This window comes from Natator depressus, chromosome 1 (assembly GCF_965152275.1).
Source record: "Natator depressus isolate rNatDep1 chromosome 1, rNatDep2.hap1, whole genome shotgun sequence".
Taxonomy (NCBI): domain Eukaryota; kingdom Metazoa; phylum Chordata; order Testudines; family Cheloniidae; genus Natator; species Natator depressus.
In genome coordinates, this window is record NC_134234.1 from 276,591,752 (window position 1) to 276,603,481 (window position 11,730).

An 11,730-nucleotide genomic window follows, 5' to 3' on the forward strand; every position below is an offset into this window, starting at 1 on the left:
TCCTTTCTCCTTCCACTTCTCTTCCCTTCTCCTACAGTAAAATTGAATTGAAAAGCAGTTTAGGCACTGCCAACCATAGCAGCTGTGCTGCTTTTAAGTTAAACTTCACTGTGGGAGAAGAAGTGAAGAAGCAAGGGAGGAATAAGAGGCAAGCTGGGGAGGGAGATGGGCGGGGGGAATGGCAGGCAGAATGTTGGGGGAAGAGGGAAGGAAAGATGGAAGCAGAGAAATAGGTGTCTGTTTTAAACTGCCCCTTTTTCTATGAACCCTGCTGTTCTCTGGTCCCCTTAAACTCACCTTCTATTGAAAAAAATTAATTGGACTGCTAATTTATGGCCTTCTCAAGCCATCTAGCTTTAATCAGAATTCTGATGAGGGCAAGATACGGCTTTTCAACTGTTTTTTTCAAATAGCACACTTTCAGTTCTCATTTTCTAACATACTTTTCATAAGCCTCTGACAACAAACCTATATTCAAAAAAAATACGTAAAATTTAATGTGCTGTCCTATGCTAATAAACTGTGTGTGAGAGAGTCAGTAAGCTACTAGTGCACTGTGGTGCACGAAAGCCCCTCTGGTTTGCAAATATGAAGTAATACGGGCACGTGCCAAGTGGCTTCTTACTATTAATCTCCTGACATAGTCCGTTTTTGATTATATATTTCTTTTGAAAAGATGCTTGTCACATGGGAATGTGAAATGAATGTTTTGTCATGAGTAGCACTGGAAAAATATGAATTTTTAGCAATTTTTGCTTTGCTTCATTAGCCCTTTTATATATAGATGCTGTGAAACTAACTCGTCTTCTGTCTTTACCCTATAATCTCTTGGTTTCAAGTACTGATCTCTTAAATTCCAGGACTTTTAAATTACTAGTTTAAGAATCCATTTTTGCATCCTGAAAAATGTTTTTATTTTTTTTCTTCCAAAGGACCTAGATGATATAGAGGATGAAAATGAGCAATTAAAGCAGGAAAATAAGACCCTCTTAAAAGTTGTTGGACAGCTGACAAGGTAGAAGATTCAAACCTCAGTGAGGAGAGAGAGAGAGATTTAAAAACTACTGATTGATTGTTAAAGTCAACACTAGAGTAATACTTCCTTTGTTGCAGTATGTTAAAATAACCAAGTCTTTATATTTATTATTAGGAAACCAGATGGATGTTTATTTTCATAATACATTCTTTTTCATTCAGTAAAATGGCATCAACTTTTGTGGGTATTTTTAACCTTACCTTTCACATTAAGAATAATTAACAATTATGACATCTTTCAAAAACATTAAATTCATGATTGTTGTACTGGGATTTGTCTTCTGACTACATATAATCTGGTTATAGTAGTTTAAAAATCAGAGCACCAGGATCACTTTTGGTCTATGTTGGTTGTATATTTTTTTCTTGAATGAAAGGAAGCAATAAAAATAAGCTTTGTTTACACAGATCCAAAATATGTATTTTGGGAGATATTTTCATTTTGTTTCAACCGCTGTTAAGTGTAGGTGCCTTATTGATGTGTAACAGTTTGCAGATTGATTACTTGTTCTAAAATACAGATCTTGTAGTTGTGAGTTTTTTACTATATCTGAAAGACTGACCATGTTTGAGTAGCAATTTTCTTCTGTATAGCAGTTGTCTTGGGGAAAAATAAGTTGTTTTATTAAAAAAATGCAATAAACCAACTGTAGTTACCAACATTAAATTTTTTTGTAACATGTCTAAGTTGTGCACTATAGTATATCATAATGCTTGTGCTTTAGCAGTGAAATGCAAATTTACTGTCTTACAGTAAGTTTGTTTTGTGTATTGAGAATATAAACAAAGCCTGGAGCTTTCATTTTGCAAAAGTATTAAAACATAATTATATTTAAATCTACCTATTTTAAATATTTAGTGCTCATAATAAATGTGAGTTTTAAGGGTTTTTAAAGCTGTGATAAAGCTTGTTAGTTATAATGTATGAAAGGAAAGTTTCATAAATTATTTAGGCCTTTGAAAAACATGAAGTATGCAACATACAATAAAAACATTCAATCTTGATTGCCACTAATGTGTATGAAAATTAAAGATTGCATATGCAGTTAATTTTAATCACTTGGGGCATATGCTAGCATTGTTTTTTTAGTGCAAGATGACACTTTCTTGATATAAAAACCACTGTCTTCAGTCATAAATAATTCTGGCCTAAAAATTCTTGCTAGACTGCAACTTATGCTTGGACTCATCCTGGTAGGGCATAACTCATTCCTGATTTTAACAAATATGTAAGTCGTTTGAGTTACAAAATCAGATATAAAACCTTCCTGAAGTTCCAAGCATTCTTCCTCTCATAACTTGAATGTGCCGAAGTACAAAGTTTGAAACATCTACAGTTTTTGTTGCCTTAAAATATAAATATAACATTAATACATAATGATGGCCATCTACAAAGATTTGCCCATAGCTTCCGTTTTGAGTTAAACATTCTTTGTATGTAATGACACTAAGGAATTCTTAAATTTTTAAATCCAGAAATTATCACTGCATGTTAGATGCTTTGGTTTCGTTCTGAATATTGAACAGGTTACTTTGCTTTGTTTATTTTATATTCCAGTGAGAGAGAAGCGGTTGAGAGCTTGAAAAGTATTACACAGTACATTTACCTTCTAATGTGCTTGGAAGTTGTGCTCACAGTAGGAGTGAGTCCACACAGCCTGTCTTGGAGCTTAAATCCTTAATGCAGGGTTTAATTGGCACAAGGGTGAAGATCACGAGTGAGCACTAATCTATATCTTGGTCCAGCAATAATAAGCCCTTAATTTGATCACTTTTACAAAATTGAAAATATAAACATGTAGGGAAAAAACAACTTGATATGATATAATCACACATGTAAGTGGGTTTAATGGATCTGAAACCTAACATTGAAACTTTCTGGGAAAGAGCATCTATTTCCCTCTCCCTTTAATCTGTAGGCAAAACTTAAGGACTTGTAGAGTGTGCTTCCAAATATATATTTGATGTAATACCAAGAGAATTTAGATGCTTAACGTCATACTCTGAACATACAGATATAAACAAAGTTATGGATATTTCTAAATTATATTTCACATAGAATCACAGAAAAATGTAGGGCTGGAAGTGATCTCAGGAGGTCATGTCATCCAGTCCCCTATGCTGTAACAAGGCCAAGTATCGTTAGACCATTCCTGACAAGTGTGTGTCTAACCTGTCCTTAAAACCTCCAAGGATAGATTCCACAACCTCCCGGGGAAGCCTATTCCAGTGCTTAACTATCTTTATAGTTAGTTTTTCCTTGTATCTAACCTAAATTTCTCTTGCTGCAGTTTAAGCCCATTACTACTTGTTCTACTTTCAGTTGGACACAGTACAGTTGATAACCGTCGTTATAACATCGTAACATATTTGAAGACTGTCATCAGATGACCCCTCAGGCTTCCTTTCTCAAAACTAAACATGCCCCTTTCCTCAAAGTTCAGGTTTTCTAAACCTTTTATCATTTTTGTTGCTGTCCTCTAGACCCTTTCCAGTTTGTCCACTTCCTTCTTAAAGTGTGCTGCCCAGAACTGGACACAGTAGTCCAGCTGAGGCCTCACCACGTGAGTGGAGTGGGACAATTACCTTCTTTGTCTTAAATACAACACTCTTGTTAATGCACCACAGAGTATTAGCCTTTTTCACAACTGCATCACATTACTGACCTAGTCAATGCGTGATCCACTATAACCCCCGGATCTTTTTCAAAAGTACCTAGCCAGTTATTCCCCATTTTAGTAGTTCATTTGATTTTTTTCTTCCCAAGTGTACATTTTGCACTTGTCTTTATTGAAGTTTAATCTTGTTGGTTTCAGACTAACGTTCCAATTTGTCAAGGTCATTTTGAATTCTAATTCTCACCTCCAAAGTGCTTTCAATCCCTCACAAGATGGTATAATTTGCAAAATTTTTATAAGCATACTCTCCACTTCATTCTCCAAGTCATTAATGAAAATAATGACTTGTACCGGACCTAGGACAGACCTCTACAAGATCCTACTAGATATATCCCCACAGTTTGATAGCAAATAATTGATAACTACTCTTGGAGTAATTTTTCAACCAGTTGTGCACCCACCTTATAGTAATTTCATCTAGACCTCATTTCCTTAGTTTGCTTATGAGAATGTCATGTGGGACTTATTAAAAGCCTTATTAAAATAAAGATGTATCATATCTGCAACTTGTCCCCATTCATTAGGCCAGTAACCCTGTCAAAGAAGTATATTAGGTTGGTTTGTCATGATTTCATAGAATCATAGAATATCAGGATTGGAAGGGACCACAAGAGGTCATCTAGTCCAACCCCCATAGCCAGCCTTGACAAATCCAGGCTGGCTATTACTTATAACCCTATTATCCTCTGTGTGCATAGAAATTGCTTAATAATTATTTCCAGTATCTTTCCAGGTATTGAAGTTACGCTGACTAGCCTAAAATTACCCAGGTCCTTTTTGTTCCCCTTTGGTACTATGTTTTCTCTCATACGGGAACTCACCCGTTGTCTGAGAATCCTTAAAGATAATCGCTAGCGGTTCTGAGATTTCTTTGGCTAGTTCCTTGAGTAACCTAGCGTGATTTCCTTCAGGCCCTTAATACATCTAACTTATCTAAATATTCTTTAACCCATTCTTTCCTTATTGTAGCTTCCATTCTTCCCCCCTTTTGTTAATATTGTGTTAAGTATCTGGTCATAATCAACCTTTTAAGTGAAGACTGAAGGCATTAAAATAGGCATTAAACACATCAGCCTTCTTGATGTTGTCTGTTAGCTCTCATTCCCCACTAAGTAGAGGACCTACACTTTTTGCTTCATTTTTCTCTTGTTTCTTATGTATTTATAGAAACTCTTCTTACTGTCTTTTATATCCCTTGCCAGGTGTAAGTCATTTTGTGCCTTAGCCTTTCTGGTTTTTGTCCCTATATGCTTGTGCTATTCTTTTGTTACTCCTCCTTAGTAATTTGTCAATGTTTCCGCTTTTTGTATGTTTCTTTTTTGATTTTCAGGTCATTAAAGAGCTCCTGATGGAGGCATATTTGTCCCTTATTCTTCTTCTGAGCTTTTCTTCGCATCAGGATATGGTCCCTTATTCTTCTTTTGAGCTTTTCTTCGCATCGGGATAGTTTGCTGTTGTCTTTAATATTGTCTCATAGATAATCATGTATTTTCAGCCCATGAAAGAACAACAAAGCAAATGGGCCAGTATTTCTCTCTATCTCATTACCTCTTCATAAATTAACTTTTTTATTAATTAAGTAAAAGATAATGGCTGAAGTTAACAAACTTTTTTCATTTTGACACATTTAATTTGAGAGGTTTTTTGTAACGGTATGGGAGAAGTATTTACAATAGACTTCCCTGGGCGCTTTTGAAATAAAGTTTTAGCATTCTTGAAAATGACAGGGCTTCAACTCAAGAACAGTGCCATCATTAAGTGTGGTCCCTTAATACAAATTGTGGGAGTTCAGACAGAAAGCGACTCATGGCATTAATGTGGCTCTGCATAAATGCACATATGTAATACCCGGCATGATCTTACACAACTGCACCGTGAAGATCCCACACTCTTCAGCCGACAGTCCTGTTGATCTTAAATATTTCTGGAGGAAAGTATTTCAATCACGGCAATAGTTTATGGTAACTTACGGTATTATCAGGCTCTTGGCAGAAGTTTGGTAGCCTCTTTCTATAGAAAAATGATGCACTACTTAGACTGACAATAATTGTGTAGCCAATACAGTACCTTTTTATCTGAGTAGGATATCCTTAAACTCAAACATACAGCAAGCTTTTAATCTAAGTAGTTTGGGAGGATGTTACTTTAGCTACTTTAGTATAAGGACTTTTTGTTGACCCTTTACAGTTTGTTTACTTTCTCCTATGTAACTACTTACTGCTGGATTGTTCGGAATTAATGTAAAATGGGGTGAGTTAAATATCAGGGACACTGAAATTGAGCAATAGTTTAATAGGCCTTAAAGTGAAAACCTACCTCATTTGGGAAGGTTGTATGTTTCCTAAGCTGATCTGGATATTTTGTAGTAAGGTGAACTTAACATGCAAGAGGTTTTGGGTTCACTAATGTTCTGATATAAATTGTGCAAGTAAATTTGTGAGACAGATTTCTGTATTTTCATCTCTTAAAAATGGGACCAAACTACATACTTAACTTTTTTTTTTTTTAAATTGTACACCCAGTCACTGTGGGAAATTTTAACAAATGTCTGTGTAGACTATTAATAAAACTAATAGGGCAGAAATCTCCTTTTGTCTTATTTTCATAATGAATGGCACACAGTATATTTCATAATGAATGGCACGCAGTATATTCCATAGTGGATGAGCTGCCAGGCATTAATTTGTGTTGTCCTGATAATGCATTATGAGGTTTTTCTGTGACTGACTGTCAAGTTCTGTTGTGTAGCAGACAGATGATATGTCCGAAGACCTGAAATTTAAAATTAGCACGTGGAGATACTGACCATGAATGGTATGCATTAATATTTTGGGTTTTTTTCTGAAGATAAGCAATTAATGGTATATGAATATTTTAAATAATCAGAACAGCTTTTTTAATTTTTAAAAGAATTAAGCTGTCATCCTCAAGCTTTGACATTACTTGATGTACTTATTAAACAGAGAAACAGCCTATATTTGAAAATTGGTACTTTTTATATCTTAAAAGCCAAAAAGTTTTCCCTTTCTATAACCAGATATTGGATCATACATTCAGAAACATAAATTGTATTTTTTCTTTAGAAGGACTCTGGTTTTGTTTTTGTTTGTTTGTTTTTGCGGGGGGAGGAAGTAATTGATACTAATTTATCTGTTTGGACTATATAGCTTGGAAACAGGAAATAAACTGATAGCCCTAAAGTATCAAGCATAACCTAGCAATATGTTTCTCAGTTACTTGTAATGAGACCTAGCTAAAGTGAATAGGACCAGCATTAACATCATTCAATAATATAAAGAGCTTTAATATAACTCAAACCAGCTGATTTTAATCTACGTCAAGTGGCATTTCAGCTTGCCTAATATACTGGCAACATGCAGATTTTGCTGCCGTAAGAGAGGTCAGTGGGGAAGAATGGCGATTGCATTACTTTGCAAAATGCACTACCGACATAGAGAGATGTAGGCTTCAACTGTTGTTTTGGAGCATGGTCTTTGCTACTTTCTTCCAGCTGGAAGCAAAGTAATTCGGTATAGCAGCCAAGTAGAGAGGTGATTATTGGGGACACAGATGAAGCAAATTTATTTTAAAATTTAGGTATTACTATCTTGTATCTGCCTCTCAGTATTTCTTGAGTTGAAAGACTTCTCTGGGTGAAGATGTCAGTTGTATTGATGCATTTTCATCAGTATTGATTATCAATCTTGACAGCTGGCATCACAAGCAAGTAAGATGGCCTTTGTCTTGGAGAACTGCCAGAGCAAACAGATTCCCCTCCCCCCCCCCCAACTCATTCAGATGGGAAATAAGGTGTAAAATTTTAACAATGATGGTAATTAATTATTGGAACAACTTACCAAGGGTTGTGGTCAAATCTCCAGCACTGGCAATTTTTAAATCAAAGAATGGATGCTTTTCTAAAAGGTATGCTCCAGTTCAAACAAATTATTTCAGGGAAGTTCTATGGCCTGTGCTATGCAGGAGGTCAGAGTAGATGCGCACCGTGGACCTGTCTGCGCTAGTATCTATGAACCCAGTGAATTCAGTCATCATCAGCTAATGGGAAGGAAAGCATAAAAATGTGTTTTCCAGCTTAAACATTTTATTATAGCATTTCTACAAACAGTAAAAAAAAAAAAAAAAAAAACAACAAATTGGCTACTGGGAGCTATCAGATCACTTGAAACTGTAAAAGAAAACTTCCATACCACTACAGGTCTATTCCCAGTCAACAATTTTGGTGTCAATACATGTGTAGACATGACTTATACTTGTGTTATGCATTTATGTAGAACCGCTTATAATATGTATGCAGGACGCAAATGATGTAACTATGCAGCTGATGTACCAAGTCATGATTTTAAAGTGTTAACTTACTAAAATCACTTTTTCTGTATCTCAATGTATGCCTTTCTCCTCATATTGTAACAGATGTACGTTATTCTGTTAATTTAGTCTTGTTGCTTATATTCTTGGATTTCTGGTGTACTGTTCAGGGTTGTGGTTGTGTGATTTGGGGGGGGGGGGAAGGAGGCAAAATTGTTATACCCACTACATTTTTCATTTAAAAATGTCATAATCCAGTCGTTAAAATTTCTGTAAAGTCATTTTTTAAAATATAACAGTTATATGTATTTAAAAAATTGAATCATTGCTTAGTTATAAAGAACTAAATATTGTTTTTATTTTTGAACATTGGCTAGTTGTGTTGTTTCCTATCTTGTGATAACATTTGTTTTAAAAAATGGTATTGAGAAATTTACTTTTGCAGGTAAAAGATATCCCTGTTAACCTACCAATAAAGACTGCGTGCCTTTTGTCCAAATAAAAACAAAATGCTTTTTAGTCTGAGTTTGTTCTTGAATGTGTTCAAAGAGAAATAATAGCATAGGACTAAAATTAATACCAAATACACTAACTGGGGCCTATCATCAAAGCTGGGAAGTTCTCACATGTAAGTTGCTGTTATAGTTTCATTATTTTTACTCTGAAATTACACTTCAGACCTATAGATTAAAAACAAAGTTTAAATTCAGATCCAACTACAACATTCTGTGTCTGGCTGCATCTAATCTCTACTTTAGAACTACCTTCCACCTCCAGTTGTAGCCTTCTACTTGGTTCTTCTTTTATCCTATACCCCATTTCACCTTCACAGACTGAAATCATGACTAACCTTCAGTAAGGAGATCAGGAAGTGGCTTCTTCTAGAGCTGTAAGTCCAGCTAATTCGCTTGCCTGAAGGTCTTAGAGGATGTTTACAGGATGCTTCCTCCTGGAGGTGCTGAGTGCACTGACTCCACAATACACTCAGTTCCTCTGGAACTTGCACATGTGTGAATGCTTGCACTCTTGCTCTGTGTGTGTATGTACACGCAGAGGCCTCAAGGGCAGCCTAGTACATACACTTGTTCTTTGTTTAGTATCAGTGTGCAACAGTATGGAGCATTAGGGAAATGGAACAGATTTAAATGAATTATTTTTGAAGCTTATAATATTTTAATCTTTTGATTCAAACAACCCACTTACTACAGAAATACCACAATGATGTTAATAATTAATGTGTTTAAAAACACCTGCTTTGGATAAGACATGATATGTGTTCGTATTTAATTATTGGAATTATTTTTTAAAGATAAACCTGCACAGATGGTATCCCTCCTATATTAGTTCCTTTGTGAGACTGATGACACGTCTTTATCTTCTCAAGGTTGTTTTGTTTTTTAATTTTGGATCTAATCTTTTCAGCGAGGTACAATTCAGAGTCTCAGATTTTAGGTGTTTGCCTTGAATACTTCAGAGCACCTCTGGTGCTTTGGCATCTGTTTTCATGCCACTTCAATGTCTATTTTTTGTGCCCCAATTCTTGTTAGGAAACCTTAAGTCAAAGTGCATAGATGCCTGCTCTGCTTCTTCGCTGCCAAATTTCTTTGTTGCAACTCAACATCTATATGATCTTGGTATTGGACACACATTTCTTTGGTTGGTCCAATATTTCCCTCAAAGCACAACTATCCACTTTTCTTTTTTAGGTTTGGGATCCATGGAAGAAAGAAAACCATTTAACATCTTCAAAGCACGTCTGTATGGCAAAATACATCCATGATTGGCAACCATTTTTGTTGTGTTGTCTGGTCAGTCAAACATAAAATTTAGAATGATAAAACGAAATACTTTCCACACCGTGAGTAATGAAACTGTGGAATTCATTGCCACAGGAAGCAGTTGAGGCCAAGAACTTAGAAAGATTAAAAAAGAGATTGGACACTTATACGGATAACAAGATTATCCAGAGTTCTAATTATTATAAACTTTGGAAATGATGTTAAACCTCAGGCTTCAGGATTCAAGACAATCTCTAATTGTTAGAAATCAGGATGAGACCTTATGTGGGGGGCTGAATTACCCTCATCTGCCTATTTAAGTGTTTTTACACCTTTCTGTGAAACATCTGGTACTGGCCCCTGTAGGAGAGAGAATACTGGAATAGATGGACCTCATATCTGATCCAATATAGCAATTCCTGTGTTCCTAGAACATGCCTGAGTGCCATATATTTCTGCAGATGTCACACCACCGCTGAAGAAAGACAGTGAGCATCTTTTGAGTTCTCTTTGAGACATCACAGGGAATCTCTTGTAAATTCAACACTCAGCTGGCCAGAATGCTTTGAAGGGTGAATCATAGAATAGAATATCAAGGTTGGAAGGGACCTCAGGAGATCATCTAGTCCAACCCCCTGCTCAAAGCAGGACCAATCCCCAACTAAATCATCCCAGCCAGGGCTTTGTCAAGCCTGACCTTAAAAACCTCTAAGGAAGAAGGTTCCACCACCTCTCTAGGTAACCTATTCCAGTGCTTCACCACCCTTCTAGTGAAAAAGTTTTCCTAATATCCAACCTAAACCTCCTCCAGTGCAACTTGAGACCATTACTCCTTGTTCTGCAATCAGCTACCACGGAGAACAGTCTAGATCCATCCTCTTTGGAACCCCCTTTGTGGTAGTTGAAGGCTGCTATCAAATCCCCCTTCATTCTTCTCTTCTGCAGACTAAATAATCCCAGTTCCCTCAGCCTCTCCTCATAAATCATGTGCTCCAGCCCCCTAATCATTTTTGTTACCCTCCTCAACTCCTTAAGTCTGATACAGAGTAGTTGAGCACCAGATCTCAGTTTCAGGACCACTCTCTCACAGGTAAACCCAATGGGGTGGCTTTGCATCCTGAAATTCCTGCATTTATTACCAGTAAAGCTGCTGGCACTGCCAAGCATTGACTCATTGATGCATTCGGGGCTTAAAGTCAATGGTGCTGAGTTTTGGCAAGCAGCCAAGCAGGAAGTACCAAGAGAAGACCAGCTGCTTTCAGATGTGTTTCTGTCAGGGTCCCTGTACTGAAGTCTCCAAATGTTTCCCTCCTGCATTTAAGTATTCAAAGAGAGCAGTTGATGGCAGTTCTGACCTTTAGCATGTATTCAGTGACGTGGCTTGATCAAACCTGGTCCTTTCTGAGACCACCATGAAGCCCAGCTATCACCTTCATTGCATTTCTTTTGGCCTGTATTGACAGAGGATATTGTGGAGTTGGAGCACTTCTTGCACTGAGACTGATGCTTTCCCCCAGAGTTGGCATTTCTGTTTCAGGAAGTTCTGGTCTTATTGTTGGCATTCATAGCTCTTCTCACCATTGCCTCAAAGGTGGATCGCCCTGTAGGCCTGATTGACTAAAGGCAGCTGGATTCCACCATGAGGTTTGGAGAAATCTCAAACACATGCCTTAAACCACAGAACTTGTTTGGGAGACAGGTGCAGACCTCTTTACACTTTAAAAAGGCTGCACTTCGTTCTTTTGGGCTAGTCACTTGGGTCCCTCCATCAAGGGAAGGGATCTGTCTGGAAATCAGGCTTTCAGACCTAGTAGCCTTCATGGAGGTCCTCTATGGGGTACTTGTCTAAGGGATCCAAAGTCTTCATTCAGCAAGCACTCAAACTTTTCAAAAGCCTTTAGTATTTATATAGT

General features: G+C 36.8%; 1 protein-coding gene across 1 annotated transcript in view; it reads left to right on the forward strand.

The window, feature by feature from the left end:
* The window catches only part of PAWR (pro-apoptotic WT1 regulator), a 145,728-nt gene extending 137,847 nt beyond the window's left edge, over nt 1-7,881 (forward strand). Inside the window, exon 7 of the mRNA XM_074941988.1 lies at nt 933-7,881. Coding sequence (XP_074798089.1) covers nt 933-1,019 — 87 coding nt within the window. The 3' untranslated portion in view covers nt 1,020-7,881. The remainder of the gene's footprint in view (nt 1-932) is intronic.
* The last annotated feature ends 3,849 nt before the right edge of the window (nt 7,882-11,730 follow it).